General features: G+C 39.5%; 1 protein-coding gene and 1 long non-coding RNA gene across 4 annotated transcripts in view; one reads left to right on the forward strand and one right to left on the reverse strand.

The window, feature by feature from the left end:
• Positions 1–9,686, reverse strand: part of TRPC7 (transient receptor potential cation channel subfamily C member 7) — a 141,024-nt gene extending 131,338 nt beyond the window's left edge. The window contains exons 1-2 of the mRNA XM_003900135.4: positions 9,606–9,686; positions 1,009–1,786 (exon numbers count right to left, since the gene is read on the reverse strand). Coding sequence (XP_003900184.2) covers positions 1,009–1,786; positions 9,606–9,607 — 780 coding nt within the window. The 5' untranslated portion in view covers positions 9,608–9,686. The remainder of the gene's footprint in view (positions 1–1,008; positions 1,787–9,605) is intronic.
• The window catches only part of LOC103885435, a 52,412-nt gene extending 31,489 nt beyond the window's left edge, over positions 1–20,923 (forward strand). For 2 of the 3 annotated variants that reach the window (XR_001903799.2, XR_002522749.1), the window contains one exon: positions 9,643–9,711. This is a non-coding gene — a long non-coding RNA (uncharacterized LOC103885435). Of the gene's footprint in view, positions 1–9,642; positions 9,712–20,638 lie in introns of those variants that run through there. The other variant, XR_002522750.1, reaches the window with a different exon arrangement.
• Positions 20,924–21,352: the final 429 nt, after the last annotated feature.

The raw sequence follows: 21,352 nt of genomic DNA on the forward strand, positions 1-21,352 counted from the left end.
GGCTAACACGGTGAAACCCTGTCTCAATTAAAAATACAAAAAATTTGCCGGACATGGTGGCAGTCACCTGTAGTCCCAGCTACTTGGGAGGCTGAGGCAGGAGAATGGCTTGAACCCAGGAGGCAGAGCTTGCAGTGGGCTGAGTTCATGCCACTGGACTCTAGCCTGGTTGACAGTGTGAGACTCCATCTCAAAAAAGGAAAAAAAAAATTGCTCTTATTTTTATTAAACACTGTGTGAAAAGAATTTCCTACTTTAGGAAGTTTTCTCTTTCAGGTGGAATGTCAGTTGACAAAGCACAGGCCTGCTATTGAAAAATGCACTTTGGAGATGGGTTTCCATCCTCTAGGCTGGCCTGGCAGGTCAAGGTGTTCTCAGGGTGATTGAATTACAGAGCTTTCACCTGGGCTCATCTACTAGTTTGACAAACTCAGCTCTACAGAGACAGTTTCATTTTTATTTTCCTAAACCTCCTCCTCAGCCCATTGACAAGAAAATGGCAAGAGCTTCCCAGGTTTAAGAAAAGCTGCAGCCAGGTCTTCTTGTTAGACTGAGACTGATCAAAACATTCCAGGATAAGACAGAGATGTGAACAGGACAAATCAAAGCCACGTAGGTGAAACAATCAAGAAGTCTAAGCCTTGCACTAGGAAATAACCACAGGTCCTTAGGTATCCTAGACACTCCTGAGCTCCCTGAGACAGAGCTAAGGCACTGACATCAGAACCACAACATAATCCTGCCTGCACTCGTCTTTTACTGCATGGATTTGTACTCAAGTCACTTCTTACCGTATTTATGTAGTTTAAAATATTTCACCCAGAGGGCTGCTTTTCCTCAGGCCTACCTCTTATAGCTGAGATGTGTTCCCCTCCTCCCCTGGGCCTGCCTAGTAAGATCCCGAGGTTTCCCCCTTTCTTAGATTTGAAGACAACCCATTTCGCACTGGACACACGCGCAAGAGCCCCTTGGGCAACCTGCCTGCAGGGTACTAAGTGGGAGAGTTACCTTGAATTCAGTCTCAATGTTGGCTAGTCTGGCTAACTCGTTGCTGAGCTCCAGGGCGGTGAGGACAGGGTCTTCGCTGGACAGGGACAAGTAGGCGGCACTCGCCAGTCCTTTGTAGGCGTTCATGCGCGAGCGCGAGTGGCTGAAGGAGTCTTTCCGCTGTTTCTCGGTGCACTCAGTGCACTTGCAGAAGTAGTCATGGGGCCTCTCGATACGGGCACCCTTGAGCAGCAGGATGTGCACGATCTCATACTCCTGGCAGTGCGCCGCCAGGATGATGGGCGTGATGTCGTGGGAGAAGCGCGTGCCGTCCTCGTCGTAGGCATAGAAGTCGTCGTCACGCAGCTCCTGTTCCAGCGGGCTGAGCGTCAGGCGCTGGCCCTGCGCGAAGGCCGGGTGGTTGAGGATGGCCTCCACGATGCGCACGTAGCCCTTGCTGATGGCCAACAGCAGCGCGTCCCCGACCCGTGCCAGGTTCTCCTTCTTTAGCAGCAGCTCCGTGACCTCTAGGTGCTCGTTGCCCACGGCCAGCTGCAGCGCGTTCTGCCCCATGTAGTCCACGCAGTTGAAGTTGAGGGTCTTGGACTCCTCCAGCATTTTCCGGACCACCGGGATGTTGCCATACTCAGCTGAGTCCAGGAAGCGTTCCTCCTCGGCCGTCAGGCTGGTGCCCTTCTCATTGAACATGTAGGCGGGACCCCGGATGGCCTGGCGACGGCCCTTCTCCCTCAGCGTTGTGTGCCGGCGCTGCATGTTTTTGAAGTTGCTGCTCCCCAACCTATGGGACAGGGCAAAGATGCCAGGTTACTTTCCTGCGGATTCCCTAGCAGTAGAGCACACAATTGTTGAGATACACAAAGAATATCATGCTTGGAATCCTATGAGAAATTGTGCAGTCTTTCAAATCATTGTCTCAATCATCAAGATTCAGACACACTGGGTTACCTGAACTATTTCTTTCAAGTGGTAGAATATGACTCAGTTGTCTGTCTCTATATGCCTTGGGTGGAGCCGGGGTGGCAGAGCTGAAAAATGGATCTGGAAGGACCCTAATAATAGATGGAGGATGGGTGTGGGATGGGGGTATGGCTGAAGGCTATTGGTTTTATTTCCATTTGTATAAAGTTGAGAGAGCCACTAAACCCCTCGGTGCTTCAGTTTTCCAACCTGCTCAATGCGGATAACTTACATGTGCTGCAGAGTCTGTAGGAGGATTAAATGAGGTAATTTGTGTGTAGAAAGTATAAGTCAACGTAGGTTTTATTCTGTTCCCTCTTGCCTCTTTTTATGCCCAGCTCTCCAAGGGCTGTGCCATAGAGTTGGCCATCACAAATATGGCTGCCTTCGGTTCAGATGTTTCCCCCTGAATGAGCTCCTGCACCATGGCAAAACTGCAGCAACATGCATGCATGCCACACGTGTCTGTTTCTACATTCTGTGCTATTCTCTATGGGAACAGTGCTTTCTGGTCCACACGCAACCTAAGCACCTATTAAAGGGCAAGATGTGGCAGGAAACAGGACTAGAATCATTGCCACTTGCTAATGGTCACTGAAGCAACCCTTCTGAGAGAATTCAGCCTTAGCTTCTTAATATTGAGCCTGGATTTTTACATGGATGGAAGAAATAGCTCAACTTACATGCTGGGTCCGCTTCTTACTTATTGCTGTTTCCCAGTGTGGCCTAGTGTAGAGCTTAATACTAATGCTACTAATAATAGCAGTTAACATTTATTAAGCACCTACTATATGCCAGGTATTATATTAAGAGCTTCACATGTATTAACTTGTGTAATTCTTGCATCAAATCTATGAGGAAGGTGCTATTATCATCCTCATCCTCAGATGAAGATACTAAGAGTAGAGAGGCTGAAAGGCAGACTTTGGAGTTAGGAGGTTTAGAGTAGGAATCCTGGCTCCACCATTTGCCAGTCTTGGACAATGTAAGTTACCCAAACTTACGTTGCCAAGGTGTTGAAACAGCAAACTAGAGACAATAACAGCTACTGTGTAATTTAAACTCAAGTTGGGGATATGCCATCTCTAGCCAGCCTTGAGACCTTGAGCAGGTCCCAGCTTCTAGATCTCAAATAACTATGGAATAGAGGGGCTGGACCAGGTGTTTCCTAAGCCTTTACCAACTTGGACATCTTAAACGTTGTTGATTCTCCAATTGGTTCTACCTGTATTTTCTATTTTTCTTTTCTACTTTACCTCCACTCACATTATTCAGAGAATATTAGAATGGCATAAATTTTAACAAGAGTGTATCTTTTTTAAAGAGTAAGTACTTGGATATTTGTTTTTAACTATTTTCCATGGTCCCAGAGAATTGTTTTTTTTTTTTTTAACATTCATCATGTCTTCATGCATAAACAATACTTAATATTTCACTTTAGCCATTTTTAAAAAATAATCAAACAAAAATGATTACAGAGAAAGGCTTTAAAATTAAATCCAATGTTTTGAGATTTTAAAAAGTCATGCAATTAGCCTTGTGAATGTTTAAATTGGGGACTCCATTTAGTTTTCTGCTCATTTTACCTTTTGACCTGCTCAACCTGCTCAAACCTTTTCGGTTTTAGTTCCTTGGGGGCCCTATGTCTGGTATAAAGCAAAGAATGGGGATCATATCTTGGTACTCTAATCCTGCCTGGAGCTGAGTCACACTTCCCTTGGGAAAAGCTGCTAAATTATACAGTGGAGCTAACTTCTTTATCTGCACAAAATAAAAAGAATAATTATGGGCAACTCCCTCAAAAGGCAACCGTGGGTGATAAATCCTAACCGAGAGCTCTGTATACCTTTAGGAAGAGCGTCTGAACCACCGTCCACTTTTTAAAAGTGCACTTTGATAAAAGATTGCTGGGGAAAAGACTGTCAGAATTCAAGTTCATGAGATCCTTCTGAGCCCATTCTTTTCAACAATGCCACCATTCCAGAGACAGTCTGTTCATTGGTACCAAAGGCAGACTGTGGATTAGGAATCCCAGAGAAACATTTACAGGAGAGAAAGATTCACAAATAGTGTGCAGGCACTTATTATTATAGGGTTTTCAGAAAGAGAAAGTTACTGAGTTGAAAGCTAAGCAGTTACCCCATTTGCATTCCCAAGAGGCTTTGTTTCAGGAGATGTAATGGACTTAGTTTCAAGGCCTGTCATCTGGGCACACACACACACACAGGTAGAAGTTGAACCCAAGGAAGACTGATAATAATCTTTTTCATGGAAGTACTCAGCCTGTCCTACGATAGGCTTCTACTTCTCTCAAAACCACTTTATTAGACTTAGTCATCACAACCCAACCTGAGAAAAAGCAGTTTACACTCAAGAGCATCTGAGCAGTGTGTCAGATACGAAACAGCAGCTGTCTAAGAAGAAGCCGGCACTACAGCTTGATTCCACGTCACTTTTCCATTAGAGGTCTGCTCAAGAGGGAGAATAGGTCAGACTACAAGGTCAAGGATACCCAACTATTACACAGCAACAAGCCATGGAGAGATTAACTCAAAGGAAATTTAATGACTACTGAACCAAGTCATAGCAGAGAAATATTTCACAAGGAACACATAAGTACCCAATCTAAATTCAGAGTCCCTGTGAATATCACAGACACTGCAGCCTACAAACTTAAAGGATATTCAAGCATTGTTTATTCATTCCACTCATTACAAAACAAAACAAAACGTAAAAAGCTAAGTATTAGCATTCTCATCTTTTAGATGAAGAAACTCTGGTAGGCCAAGTGAAAACACTAAATCTTAGGTCCTAAGACTTTGGACAAATAATTTCTGCACAAGGGTAGGGCATCATATAAATCTTGATGTTTCTATAATAACTATGTTTTATCAAAGAAAAGAATATATGTGTATAGCTAGTACTTGGCAGATGTTAAAATGTCCTCACCATGTGACATGCATTTTTCTGAATGCCCTTGAAAGCAGACACCCAGATGTAGTAAGAAATAAACAAGACTCTTTTGCAGCCTTTAAAACCCTCAGCCTTGAAACACATTTGGATGCTCACAAAATTGTTGATTCTGCTCCTTTCCTAGCAGAATTTAGCGTTAAAAATGAAACCTTATGAGCCTTAAAGTCATGTATGCATATAAGCAGATAATGGCATATGCTACTCAGTGAAATTGCGTCCAATGCGAGGGGCTTCACAATAGACTATGAAGCCATGAGAATTGATGCACATATTGATGGAGGCCTTTTAACCTCACTGTGGGCTTTTTATTAGCTCTGACTACCTCTTACCCTAATATCCCTCTAATGATGCTTTTTAAACATTTATGCACTTGTGAATATATTCAGCCACCATATCCTTGCTGTTTAATCTTGATATCACAGATATTCATGTTTTAGCTATATATATCACATGGGTTGGAAAGAATCCACAAAAGATGATGTGTCAGATAAAGTCACATGGTTCACAGTAGTTGGTGGCCAAAGCTCACACTCATGAATAAGATGTGCCGCCCTGCTGAACTCTGGTGATCCTATCACAGTTTTAGGGCCAATGATAAGCAAAACGAATCTCCCTAAAATGCATTTGGAATTTGATTGCCTTATTTTAGTATTTTTCTTAAAAGTGAACTTTGAACGCAAATACGTATTTGTTTGCATGTATTATTGAGATAATGAGTGATTAAATACCCCAGTTAGATACTATGTTTTACATTTTCCAGAAGTGCATACAACTGACATTTGATGTCATTCGGAAGAAGGATTCCAGTGGAAACAAAACCATATATGAGAGGAAGACTGATTATTAAACTCCCTCTTGATCCTTCAGTTGCTATTTTTATCAAGCTGCTCTTACAGATGCATCAGCCAGTCTGAAGGAAGCCAGATGTCATTGATCCATGAAAAGTATGAATCTTGTGCCCTAAGTCCAGCTGCACATGAGCATGGCCATAAAGGCTTTTGGAGACAGAAATTGTGCTTAATTACTGAAGAAGAAAAGGCCACTTAATCAAAATGTCTTTTTAGAGATATTTGTTGTCTCTTGTCTAAAATTGCTACATGTATCAAAGGTCTCTATGGAAATTATCCAATCTTAAAATCAATTCAGCCTGTAATATTCCCCTACTGGAAATAGAACCAAACAGAATCTAGGAGTCAGATCAAACACCCAGGAAAACCCAGCTTTGCTCTGGGCATCTTCTCCCAAGAGTACGTTTTCTGAGTATTAGTCTAGAGCAACAGTGATAAAATAGTCAAGTTATTTGGAGTCTTCTTCTAAACCACAGGTCTCCTGCCAAAATAACGGGAGTGATAAAGCCCATTCCTCATGTTCCTCAGGAGCACAGTGAAGATTAAATAATGTCTACCAAATGCCCTGGATACCGTAACACTATATACAAATGTCCATGACAGTAATGATCAAAATCTTACCTATCAATGCACTTAAGTACACAATTATTAGAATTGTCTCACATTTTACTGGACATTGATATACTCAGCTTAGCTATTTTTCTAAATGACTATACAATAGTTATATTTAACATACATTACACATTTACCATGTAGGCACTGTCCTAACTGCTTTACATAAATTACTGTTTTAAATAAATTATCTTCTGATAAGCTTAGCTATTTTCCTGAATGACTCTTTAATCATAGTGATTAACATTTGTTTCACATTAACCATGTACCAGCTACATGCTGAGTAATTTATGTGCATTGTCATTTATATTTATTTATTCATTTATTTTTCAAATAAGATAATAAAGATAAATTTAATGTTATAGGTACTCAACACAATAATGCCAGACATAAAGACAAATGGCAATATAATGATGAATGAATTGTAAATATAAACATATAAAAAAGGAGGTAAGTACATAAATCATTAACCGAAGATGATTAAAATGTATAGCGAACACAACACATTTGAGAATATGCATTATCATTTTAAGTTCTCACAAATGATTACATGGTTTAGGTGCTATTGTCATTCCCATTTAACAGATGATGAAGTGGTCAAATTAATTAACCACTTTTCTGAAGCTACACAACATGCCAGAGGTAGACTCACTGTTAAGGGTCTAGTCTGTCTGCTTTGAAAGTCTGTGCTTTTGGCTAGTATGCCACTGCCAGCCATCTTCTTTCTGTCTTTCTGATTTTTTTTTTTCTGAGTTTCTTTAGACTATAACTTTTTCCATTAGAGTTCAAGATCCTTGAGGGTAGGGAATACTCGTGTATATGGCATATGCACCTGGTGCCCTATACTCCTGACGCCTGGCACATGGTGCTTGGTCAACCAACTTAATTCATTCCTAAATATTTGAATCTGTGTTGGTCATTTAAGAAGATCAGTACATTGGAGCTGTTGGTGTTTACCAGCATCTTCCTTCTCACAAAATATAGGAGCCATATAATTCTATAACAGTTATTTCCTGCTTATGACTGACAAAATTTAAAATAAGGTATGAATTCCTGAGTAAAATCAGTTTCTAATTAGCTCCACTATAAATTATGGCCCATAAGTTGCTAGATGAAGCAGCTAATATCAGAAGGCATATGACACCCTTTGGTGACTGAGTCAGAAAATTGAGACATTCTCACTTCTTCATGCTACTTCTGAAAATTTTTACATATTTTCAAAGGCATCCAACTTATTTCTAGGTATCACCTTCCTTTTTCTGTTGAAGTTGAGGTGAGATAGTGAACGTAAACTGTTTATCATCACCTTGTAAGTGCTCTAGTGACATTGCATATTATTAGCTCTATTTTAGCTTATTACAACTATATTAATTGTGGGTTTAAGGCATTTAAGTTCCCACCTAAGCTACTGATAATAATTTGCTTGTACAACATATGTACTTTAAATAAAGAAAAAAGATACCCACCTAACTACCCCCATGATATACACGAGTTCATACATTTTACCAGTTAATCCTACAGGAAACAAGCAAAGTATCCTTCTTCTACTCATTAAAATGTATTACATTAAGATATACTTCCCAAAAAATTCTACTAATGTGAGATAGTTTTTCCATTGCATCTTGGAATAAAAATATTGTCTAGTGTTCCTGAGTGCTAATAAATGTTTCTATTTGTAATTTATTTTCTTTTAGAGAAGAAGTTATCCTCAGTTTTTTCAAACTGCCCTAGGTACCACCTATCTAAATATAACTAGTGCTTTGTATGTGCTTCTATTTTTCTTTTTACTTTTAAAATCCTTATTTTCCTATTTTGGAAGTTGGAAGTTATGAAACTGGATGTCTGTATCTCATTGTGTATAGCTCCAGATGGAGCTGAAACAAGTTTTGATAGTTTTATGTTTTAAAAAGATTTTTCTTGAAATAAAATAGATATGTGTAACCTTTTGATGATTTCACTGACCTCTGTGATAAGAGTCTGAAATAAACATCTACTACCGAGAAAGTAAGAGAGGCCCTTATATTGTGAAATGACAATACTAAAAAAAAAAGTAACATGCTGAATATTTATATGGAGGGAAATGCTGATTGCTTTTACTAAGCAAGAGCTCCTGGTATCTCTTATCCAAGATACCACATGCATTCTGCAATTAGCCTCAACGAGGCTCCACATAGTTCTGATTTTTTTCTGGGTTAATTACTGCCTAAAGGAGTTATCTAGTCTACATGCCCCTAAGTTTAGGAGCAAGTGTTTTTGGAAATAAATATTTATGAAAGGGTAATTGTGACATAGAAGTTTGGTAAGTTTTTAAATAGTTGAATCAATATCATTGTTAAAAAGATCTTGGAGATTGGATTTGCACCACATCCATAATGAATATTCTGGATTTAATGTGAATTCATTCATAAATCTGATGTGTGCCTGGTGCTTCAGAAATAGGACTCACCAGCAGGTGGCATTCTGAGGCAAAAATTCACTGAGTGCCACCAGGCAGGGTCAATCATTATTGCCTTTTCTGAATCTACCCTGAATCCATTATGTCTTTAAATTACAATTAATAGCAATAGCATTTTGGTTGTGTCTACTCAATCATAGGTAAGTGAATTTACAACTTCAAACTTAAAGGGGAGATTCAGAGTTTCAAAGCTCTGCCTAGATTACACCTCTTTCATTAGGAGCATATTTGTTATTTTGAAATGGATGTCTGAAGGAGATATATAGCTCAGATCATATTTTCAGCAAGAAAAAAAGAAAAATGACAATCTTTTTTTTGCCACCTGTAGTTCTTTAATGGTGGCTGCTTATTAGAATATAACCCTCTCCCTCCTCTCAACCCCATATTTATATTATGATATATACAACCACATAAATACATTAGAAAGCTGTCAGTAGTGAAGGGAAAGAAGAGACAACACATACACACTCTTCTAGGAATAAAACTGTATTACTCTAGCACAAAAGGAATAGGCTACTGAGACGAGTTGTCTATTTCTAAATGGCTTTGAAAACTTAGACATTCAATGAAAGAAAAAAAAAATTTCTTCTACCAACTCAACAGATAAGAAAGACCTCAGATCTATCTAAAAATCTAAGCAGTGCACTAGAGGAAGAAAGCTGATAAATAAAAGTTCAATTCCATATTTTAGCGAGAACACAACCTCTACTGGAAAAAAAGATCAATATGAAAGAACCATCATAGCTGCTTACATTGAGGGTATAATACGCAGGCTTGTTCCTCCTCTAGATGACCGGAATCCGGTGCTGAGTCGCGGGAAGCTGGCTCCCCATGGGTGGCAGCCAAGGGTGTACCGCTCTCCGTGGTGCTGAAGTATAGAGCTGGTCAAGTGAGTGGAGTTGCAACGATGTGAAAGCGCGCTCCGCTGTTCTTTGTGCTGCAATGGTAAAAACTCTCCTTCCGAGGCAGAACCGTGTTACCGTCCTTTTCCTAATCGGGGGGAAATTTCCCAGAGAACATGACGGAGAAGCATCTGTGTGTGAGAGTGGCATGCGGCGTGGTGATGTGTTGGTATAGTCCCCACCCCCTCTTCCCGACGTAGCTTGAAAGGGAGGTAGCAACTCTTTCTTCCTACCATAGCTCCTCAGGATTTCTACCTGCCCCTTCCTCTGTCCCAGAACAGCACATCACACACACACACACACACACACACACACACACACACACACACACACACCTCGTTATATAAGGCAGCATGTTCTGGTTTCTGAGGCAGAATACTCATTGGTTTAAACAAATGAGGAATGAGTTGGTTTCCTACCTGTTGTGTCTGTGTGTTTACAGAGGGAGGGGTTTAAAAAGAAAACTAAAACCAGAGAAGCCTAAAGAGCGATAGAAGTAGTTTTCTTTCATAAGTCTCATCAACCCACCACACTTTGTCTTCTGTGAGTGATGTATCTTCCAACTTTACTATTTTGGTTCAGTGGGGTAGAGTAAGTCTCACGTTAGTAACAAGACTAAAAGGATTAGGTTTCATTTGCAACTTTCTACTTTTTGAAAGGAAATTCTCAATCCAAAATACCATTTCCCTAACAGTTCCCACACTCACCAATTGCTATGTTACCAAATGGTCTATGATTCTTAAACACTGAGGTACTTTAATGACATCATTGGAGAGAAACCATCTTAATTGAAATATTGCCTGTGTAAGAAAAATCACAATTGCTTCTACAATCTACCTGGGTAACTGACCAATAAATCAGAGTGGTTATTCTCTGAAATCAATTCACGGCTTAATAACTGACACTCTGTAAAACTGTTGCTGTGTGCACGTGCAATACTTAGGGATAAAGAGTTGCTTATAATGTACACGTGACCATTCTAGTTTTACATCCAAATGAGATTGCATTGGTTTATTAATATGCTACTAGTATTTTCTCTGGATATAACATGGTATGTGGGAAAAAACCTTGGGATTTTGATTCACTTATTAACTGTGTGACTTTAGACATGACAATAAACCCATTGAATCTCAGTCTTCTCATATGTGAATGGTGGGTAACAATAGGGTTTATAATATCTTTTACCAATTGTTGTGGTGATAATTGAAAAATCATATACAAATAACTCCAAAGAGCTCACACTTAAGGTGTGCATGATAAGTTTGAATGTTCCTTTTAATTTTTTAAAAATTTGAGACAGGGTCTCACAGTGGTACAATCATGGCTTACTGTAGCCTTGACCTCCCAGGCTCAAGTGATCCTCTTCCCTCACCCTCCAAAGTAGCTATACAGGCACATACCACCAGAGCTAGCTAATTTTTAATTTTTTAGTAGAGACAGTGTCCTACTACGTTGCCTAGGCTGGTCTCGAACTCCTGGGCTCAAGCTATTCTCCTGCCTCAGCCTCACAAAGGGGTGGGATTACAGGCATGAGCCACAATGCTCGACCCAGTTTGAAAGTTCTTTCTCCTCTGCTTGCTCAAGAGAAGTTAAGGTAGTTCTCTAGTTCTGGGAAAGGTGGCATGAACCTGTAGTCCCAGCTACTTGGGAGGCTGAGACATGAGGATCACTTGAACCTAGGAGGCTGAGGTTACAGTGAGCTGAGATCATGCCACTGCACTCCAGCCTGTGTGACAGAGTGAGATCCTGTCTTGAAGAGCAAAGAAACCAACAACAACAAAATCCTCCAAAGACTGGCAATAAGTGAATTTTATTCTTATAAGCCTCCACACAAGCTTTACAATATTAATAATTATGCTTTGTTGGATAAAATACCATTCTAAAAAGAAATTTTCTAAAATTAAGACTTTCCTTAAAAAAATTACAGGCTTGAAGGATACAGAAATTTTATTTTTTATTAGAATCAGAAACAAATAGATTCATGCATTTGAATAAAATGCTAATGAATTAAGAGCTGTTTAGTATTGCAATGAAGTGTGGAACAAAATACAAATGTGAAGCTGATAAAAGTGTCTTACACAACTAAAAAGTTAGAAGATTGGCTCTGACAAGTGATAATATCCTTTTGATATTATCAAAAGGATTTTGGGATCCTCATCATCATGATTAGTGAAGTAGTGTAGAATGAGATAACTCTTAATCATACAATACTTTTAAAAGAATACTGGTTTGTGGCTTTTAGTTGATGATGGAATTGAAGTCTCATTATATTCTGTTTTTAATAAACAGCCAAGAGTGTATTTTCATAAAACTCTGACATGAATAATGTCCTTGTTTTCAATATTGATAAGCTTATTAAAAAAATTAAACCATATTTTAGAAAGTTGTGCCAATGATGGTATGACAGTCAAATGTGTGTGTGTGTGTGTATATATATATTCTCTCTCTCATATATATATATATGTGTATATTTATGTATATATAAAAGAGAGAAAAGAAATGAGCTAATTATTTTCTAGATATATTAATTAATTGAAGACAAGTCAGAGTCAGGCCAGACAGCTCTTCAAAAGTGATAAGATGACATTTTGCCAAGGATCCAGTCCTCAAGATCCTTATAATTAGAGTACTTTATCATTTCCAGAGCATATCATACACAGATACTTGGTTCAACGAGGCAAATACTTGTAATCTGAAAAAATGTTGCATCCATATCAAATTTTCAATATATAAAACACAGAAGTAATTAGAACTTCACTATCAACAGTGAAAGTTCAGGAGATGCTCAGTTTTTGGACTAGAGGATGTCTAAATTTCCTGCATAAGGACTTGAATTTTGCATCTCCCAGTCTCAAACAGACATAGGCTCACAGTAGAATTTAGTGGTTAAGAGTATGTACAGCTTCTAGTCAAATTTCCTGTGTTTTAATCCCAAATTTCCTATTCCTCAAGTGTGTCCCTAAGTTTTATCACCTGTGAGATGAAAGTAACAACAGTTTCTCACTTGTAGAATTATAGTGAAGATAAAATGAGACAACACACACAAAGAGCTTACAGCAGAACCTGGCACATAGAGCTCAGCCTATGTCAGCTTTCGCTACTGCTTAACAACTCACCCTGTGACTGAACAGTGAACATACTATTGATCCGTGGTTCTCAGACTTTGTGTGCTCCATTATCGTCTAACTAACCTGTTAAAAATATAAACATACAAATTTCTGGTTCCCTAGAAAAATAAGTACTTTATCTCCTTAAGAACCTAAAGTGATTCTGATGCAGATGATTCATAAATCACACTTTGGGGAAACACTGCTATTTATTGTCCATTGAATGACTAGGTTGTTTTAGAAACCAAAGCCATGAATATGAAGGTTTATTTCAAATAAATGAGTTTTTTAGGAGACCATTCCCCCTTTTTTTCCTCTCTCAGAATGTTCCTTAAGTCTGTGCAACTTTGTGTGGTTACTAGTCAGGTCTGGTTCTTTCTCCTAGATAGAAATATATTGAGCAGACTTCTTAGGCATTAGATTTAAGGAATTAATGTAAATCAGTTTCAATAGAAAAATTCTGGCTGAAATTGCTAGAAGCCACTATGCTGAACCCACTTAAAAACTAGATCTCTCTCATTTTGATTAATGACAGCACCACTGTAAAGCTTCTTTTGAGTGAGCACAAAATCTGGGGAAAAATTTTGTGCTCTAGACTGTTCTCAAGTGATGAAAAATTGTGTTTTTATTTACAAAACAGGGAGTGACTGGAAATAGCACCATGTCTCAAAGTGATAAGAATGATGCTAATTTAATTCTATTCATATTTATGTGTTTTATGAAAAATTATTCATCTTTCAGTTTGGGCTATAACTTTGCAGATTTTAATGGTTATGCTTTTACAGGACTTATGTAAGCTATAATTGGCTTGTAACCTATTAAAGTTTTCTTACAAAAGCAAACTGAAACCCATATGAAATATTTATTTATTGCTATTGTTTGAATGTCTCCTCCAAAACTCTTGTTGAAATTTAATTATCATTGTAATGGTATTAAGAGGTGGGACATTTCAGAAGTGATTAGGTTATGAGAGCTTCACCTTCATAAATGGATTAACACCTTTATATTGAGAGTGGGTTATTGTGGGAGTCCAGCCTCCTTCTCTGTTTCTTGAGCTTACCCTTTTGCCTTTCACCAAGGGATGATCCTTTGCATGTGGTGCCTTCTGCCATGTTATGACACAGTAAAAAAATCCCTCACCAGATGTGGCCCTTGATTTTGGACTTCACAGCCTTCAGAATTATTAGACAAATAAATCTCTTTCCTTTATAGATTACTCAGTCTGTGGTATTCTGTTACAGCAGCAGCAAACAGACTAAGACATTTATGTTCTGCCTTAAAAACATAAGAAAGATTTAAGATGGTGTGGTCAGAATGGAAACCCTCCTTCAATTAAAGAAGTGTGTAGGAATGGCAGTCAGCGGATAGCCTCCAGCTGCCATATCCTTCAGGGTCTGCCTTAGGTACAAAGAGCCACCTTACCCGGGCCACACCCTTTGCAGGATATACTATATTTTATGACTGAGCAAGGTGAGAGAATACAGACCATTTCAGGAGCATGCTTATGCAGAATACTCTTTCCAGGACTTGCTGCTATATTGCCTGCATTATCATAGTTTGATTTCTTCCTCTCCCCAATACTGCTTCCTCCCTTTTCCTTTTAAAAATGTTGATCCCTAGTAAATATTTTTCACCTTAAACTCTGTATCAGTGTCTACTGCTGAAAAACCTAACCTGTATTCATTGATATCAGGAATGAATTGAGAAACTAGGTGATACGATGGCATGTTTGAGCTGGACTGCCACCATGTAGTTGGTGCTGACCCTATCACTGGTCATAGATGGAGCACAGATGGCCCATGAAACAAGGTGATGGTTCAGTTAAGTTTTCACCTGTGGTGAATTGGGATGTTATGCTTGTAGAAGAGAATGCATTGGTAAGTGGGAAATATGCATTTGAAACTCACCAGAGAAATAGTAATGACAAGCACAATGGCTTTGGATAGCTATCATTAAATGCCACCTATATTCAACAGAAAGATAAGTAGCTGAGGATGCCTAATAGGCAATAGAATTCCAGGTGTAAAAGCTGGAGGACATCTTGGTGGCAAAGAAGCTCTTAAAAACTCTGTTGGGAGAATATAGAAAGTCAAAGTCTCAGCCTGGGAAATCATATTCAGAGTGACTGAATTTCATAGATAATGAAATGGCCAACTAAGGATGGTCTGTCATGTCAGATTATCACCTTAAGAAAGTACAGAACTCTAAAGGGATTGAGATATCTACATGATATCTCAGAAAATTTTGTTTCCCAGTTGACCCTCAATCACTAGAGTGATTGGTCATAAGACCCCCCAATACACAAAATCTCATACTCAAATCCTGTAGTCGTCACCATGGAACCTGCATATAGGAAAATCAGCCCTTCATATATGTGGGCTTCACATCCTCTGAATACCATATTTTTGAGCTATGTTTTGTAGAAGAAAATCTATAATACATATAAGTGGACCCACATAGTTAGAATCTGTGTTGTTCGAGGGTCAACTGTATCTCTGAACCCTCTGAGCCTGAAGACATGGTCCATTATCCATATTAAGAGCTAGCAGCTGTCACCTCGTGCTGGAATACATTATATAGGTCTCACCCCCATTAGGTACACGTGCATGCCCAGGGCCAATACCACTTTCCTTCCTGCCCACAAAGCCTGAACTAAGGTTAACTTGTACACAGGGTCTGAGTTGACATTAATATCCATAGACCCATAATATAGCAGAGGATGTTCTAAACCTGATTAAGTCAGGAAAGGGACAATTTCCCCAAAAAGCTATAGGAACTAGCCAACATATATTAGAAAAAGTCAGGGGAGTATATTTGGAATGGGATTATGAGGATGCTTGAGTAAGGGGTCCTGTAATAAAAATTAGATGGTGAAGAGTTTATTGACTTGGTAATGTTCTCTTCCATTTTGGATTTAACATCTTGGCAAGGTTCTGAGGGATGGTGTGAACTTACTCCTCGGATGGTCTCTGGAAACATAAAAAAGCAATAGTTCACATCACACAAAGCTGAAGTGACATAATTTTCATGGCAAAAGATGAAGGAAAGAAATGAAAAACCTATAGATGTGAGGATGCCAGAATCAATATATCCTGTTTGGCTAGGAGGTCCCTGAGGTGATCATGTTCATGGGGTCCAGAGGACACACCTTTTTACCAAAGGCATCAGAAATGCACTGACTAAATGTCCACCAGGATCATTGAAATTTTAATTCATGGTTCTTCTCTTTAAGCCAAGGTTGATGGTGGGATAGTCTGTTACAGAACTTACTCACTGGTAACAATGGGCGTGAGAGAACCCTGAAACAATAGAGGCCAGGTGGAGGTGCTTCAACATCCTAAACCAGACTGTTGCAATTACTGTAATGATGAGCAAGATTGGAGGGTAAGGAAACATAACTCACAGAGTTATGAAAATGGTTAGTAGAACATAGCACCCCTAGGGGAAAAAACAGGCAACTGACTACGATACTATTCAGTTTGTGCCTGTAGAAAAATCAAGAAAGAATGACTGGTAGGCTGAGGATGTCATTCTGATGAAAAGTTGTAATTCCACACCATAAATATGTATTACTAAATGAAAAGGCCAAGCTGAAAAAGCTGTATACTGTATGATTCCAACTATATGATATTCTGGAAAAGGAGAGCTGTGCAGATAGTAAAAATATCAGTGGTTGCTAGCAGTTGGGGGAAGGGAGAAATTAATAGGCACATCACAGAGGATTTTTAAGGCAGTAAAACTGCTCTATATGATACTATAATTAAGAGTAGATACAGGCTGGGTATGGTGACTCACGCCTTTAATCCCAGCACTTTGGGAAGCTGAGGTGGGTGGATCACAAGGTCAGGAGATTGAGACCATCCTGACCAACATGGTGAAACCCCATCTCTACTAAAAGGACAAAAATTAGCCACACACAGTGGCAAGTGCCTGTAATCCCAGCTACTCCGGAGGCTGAGGCAGGAGAATCGCTTGAACCCGGGAGGTGGAGGTTGCAGTGATCCCAGGTCATGCCACTGCACTCCAGTCTGGCAACAGAACGAGACTCCATCTCAAAGAAAAAAAAAAGGATACATAGCATTACACATTTGTCAAAACCTCTAGAGTGTACAACACCCTAATACAAACTCTAATGTAAACTGTGGACTTTGGGTGGTAATGATTTGTCAGTGTAGATTCAGTGATTGTAGCAAATGTACCACTCCAGTGTGTGGTATTTATAACGAGAGGAGACTGTATATGTGTGGGGATTGGGGGTGTGTGGGAGCTCTCTGTATTTTCTGTTAAATTTCACTGTGACCCCAAAATTGTTCTAAAAATATAGTCTGTTAGAAAAGTCATAATTCCTTGCCAGTTTGTGGATCTGATCTTGTTTTCAAACCTGGAAAGGATTGAAGAGGTAGACCAATTCCTAGGAGAAAGAACCCTAGATTCTTTACATGGTCATGATTTCCTCAGTCATTCCCCAAAGGATTGTTAGCGGTGGGCAAATATATCATTTATAGTTTGGGTCAAGGACTAGTGAGAGAATCAAATGTGGGCTTTGAGGTTCTGGAGCATGGCCATCCATTTGAAGTGGAGAATTTTACACCTTTTGCAACAACTTCTGGCATGCTACTGGATCCAAGTAGAGGTGGGTCACCTGACCATAAGAAACCAAGTGACTATATGTCTAGAACTGTCCATTATGAGCTGGGTCCTGTCAGATATACTATGTTATAAGGTCAGCTGAGTCCAGGCACAATTAGTTATAAAATGAAAGTGGTATATCTAGGACTGTGGGCTGGGTAGACCAGAAAACCCAAGCAAGCTTGAGCATGAACAAGGGGCTCCAGTCCACATGGCACCCACCACTGTGGCACCAGCATACCTCCCTCAGCTCATATCTATGGCTATGTGGAGAACTTAATACACAAGGTAAAGGAGTACAAAAACCCTGAGTTTGGCGTATAGATAGGTTGGCTTAGTATTTGGGTACAAATTAAAATGAATGACAGCTATTCAAATCTCATTCAATCAATCTCATTCAGAGATGGCTTTGAAAGACAAGGAAATCCTCCCAAGGCAGAGAAATGGACTTGCTTATTTCCTTTCATAGAAAGAGAGCTAACTTGAGGTTAAATTCATACAAACTCATGGACAGTGACGAATGGCCTGCCCACCTTGTTGCAAACCTGGAGGGAGAAAGAGAATGGAACATTGGTGACAAGAAAGTGAGGTAGAGGCATGTGAAGAGACATATGTGAATGGATACAAATTGTGAATATCTTTGTATCACATATTAGTGCCCACCAGATAGCATATATCGTGGAAGTGATGCTAAACAACTGAGTAGACAAAGTGACATGCACAGCCAACATCAGCCAGCCTGTCATCAGGCACACCAGTGCTGGCCAAATGGATACATAAATGACAGCAGCAATGATGAAGGATTTGCATGGCTCAAATAACCTGGACTCCCATTTACCAAGGCTTATCTAGATATGGTCACTGCTGAATATTTAATATATCAGCAACAGAGACCAAGGTTAATATGACACCATTACTCACTCAGGAAGAACAACTGGCCTCTAGATGGCAGGTTTACAATGTTGGGCTCATTTCGTCTTGCAAGGGTTAGTGGTTAATTTCACGTGTCTCACAGGAATGGACATGCATTTTGAGTATGAGTTTCCCTTTCCTGCCCAAATGACCTCAGCCAGCACCCGTATCCAAAAGCTTATTGAGTATTTGATTCACTGGCATGGGATCCTGCATAACATTGCACCAGACCAAGGGATGTACTTTATAGCAAAGGAAGTTCATGAGTGAGTCTATAACCAGAAAATTCACTGGTCATATCATATACTCTGCTCAGAAACTACTAGCCTGATAGAGCATTGGAGGCTCAGAGGTAATACTCTACACAGAGTGCCATTGTCTAAAATTCAGCATTTGCATCAAATAAATGATCTTTATATGGTGCTGTGTCCCTGAAGGAAGACTACATGAACACAGGACTTAAGGCATGAAAACAGTAGTGGTCCCATTTACTATCACTCTTAATGACTCACTGAGGGTCATTGTGTTTTCTTTCCCTGTAATCCTGGGTTCTGCTAGATTAACAGTCCTGGTCTTCAAAGTGGATAACACTTTCCCAAGAGGACATAGTAAAAGTCCCATTGGATTACAAGCTTTAGTTTTCACTTGGGTACTTTGATCTTCTTGTGTACAGGGACCAAAAGCAAGAAGAAGTCACTATCTTGGCAGGGTAATTGACTCCAGTCATTAAGGTGGAGGAGGTGGTATTATTGCACAAGAGAGGCAGAGAGAAATTTGTGTAGAACTTAACCCATCTACTTGCTCCTAACTTAGTACCCCCTTTCCCAATTTTGACTGTAAATTGACTGGCCCAGTGACTGCAGCCAAGGAGTATGGCGGCCAGTGACTCAGGTCCTTTGGACTGAAGGTCTGAGTCAGAATAACAAGAAGGCAGCCAGGCCAGTAGAAGTGGTAGCTGAGAGTTAATGGAACTTAAAATGCCTAGGGAAGAAAGGAGATAACGAATATTAGGTGGAACCCTGAGACCCACTCCAGCTTTAGGCACTACTGTTTATCTCACCAACATCTCTCTTCTAAGTGTCCCGTCAGGATGAGAGGCACACCAGACATCTGGAGGATCTGATCTTCCATCACATACAGAAATGTGGATCTAAGCCAAAGAGAAGGGGACTGTGGTAGACTCTGATGTACCTCCCAGCTTCCCCCTCAAGGAAAGATTTGCTGTCCAGTGGAGGTAATCGCATCACAGATCATCTCCATAGTTCAGCTCCTTCAGATCCTACCTCAGCTCAGAGACTCACCTTGTCTGAGGTCACACTCTTGCTGGGGCAGTCTCTGTTGGTGACTGAGTGAAGGGTGTGTATGCTGGGCATTTTGGCTTGACATAGGCTCTCTTAATGGTCAATGGTTACTTTAGAGTGCCCTGTTAGGTTGACAAAGTTTTGATCTGGCCTGCATTCTTCCTCTGCCCAATCCCTCTTCCTCCTTTTTCTCTTCCTCAATGATAACTGCAAACAAACAACTTGTACTACAAACTCCAACTCTGCATCTGTTTCCAGATTACTCAACCTGCAGCAGATGGCCTTATGGGAATGTAGAAAATACAAAACAAATTGGAAATGGGTGAAAAAGAATAGATCAATAATAGGGAGAGGGACATAAAGTTGCTTGATTTAAGCCAACATACATTTTTTCTTAGTCCTATCTACTGGCTATAGACAGTCTCCATGTTTTCTAGAAGCCAGAGTAAAACAAAACAAGCCAAGTGATAAGTGGAAACCCTCTGACCAGGTAAAGAACAATGATTCAGTGATTCCTCATCCAAGGAGCAGATTTTCTTTTTCTTTTTCTGGGAAATGACACTGTGTAACGAAATGAAAAACCTTAACAATTAAGTTGTGCTGCACGGTTAACTAGATGGCTCATTGCTGTTTGTTACATTTATTTCAAATGGAATTACAATCAATCACATTATCCCAAGCAGGTGTATTGTTTGTCACTGACACTCCTTAGGTTCTGGATCAGTGGCTATGTATTAGTCATGGGAACCAATTATCCAAGGGTGTTTGGTTAAGATGGTTTTATTGGTGCTGGAGCATGCAGAATGACTATGACTAATGGTGTCCCACATACTATCATTATTTATTTCGTCCTCCTGTGCACCAGGATGTTTTGACTTGAGCTGACTTGTTTCCCTTTTTGACTCTCCTTCCTGAAAATCATGATACCATCCAGTTCAGAAGAGGACACTGGCATGTAGAAGAAGAGAGGGAACAAGAGCAGAAGAAGTAAGTGGAACACTAAAGGGCCTAGAGAATCCTCCAACTGCAGAATTCGTTCTTGAATCACTGAATCGCAAACTAGCAAGGTGTTTAATTTTGAACCCTTGATTTTCTAAGAGATTATATAGATATGCTACTGGTACAGATATGCTACTGGTTTCCTTTACAGGTTCCCTTGAACCCTGGAAGTTGCAGTAGGCCAAGATCATGCCACTGCGCTCCGGCCTGGGCAACAGAATAAGACTCAATCTGAAAAAAAAAAAAAAAAAAAAGAAAAAGAAAGAAAGAAAGAAAGAAAGAAAGAAAGAAAGAAAGAAAGAAAGAAAGAAAAAAGAAATCATCAAGGTTAAAAGAGAAAATTTTGCTTTTTTCTGAGTATCTAAACTCCTGCCCTTCTGCCTTCACTGTATATGATTTTTTTTTGTTTCTATTTTCTTTAATTGTTTTTAAATAAATTTGAAATTTTTTCATACAATTGTTTTTAGTTTGATCTGAGTCTTAGTCTTTTGGATGCTCTGGTTTCTGCAGAACTAATTCTATTTATTTTTTAATCTTCCTAGTTTATCTCTACACTCTTGGTTTCCTCAATCCTTCTTCATCAAAGAAATACACATAATAAAAGTCTTACAGATTCAGATTATCTCCAGGAGAGATGGTTGGAACTAAT

This window comes from Papio anubis, chromosome 5 (genome assembly GCF_008728515.1).
Source record: "Papio anubis isolate 15944 chromosome 5, Panubis1.0, whole genome shotgun sequence".
Taxonomy (NCBI): Eukaryota; Metazoa; Chordata; class Mammalia; order Primates; family Cercopithecidae; genus Papio; species Papio anubis.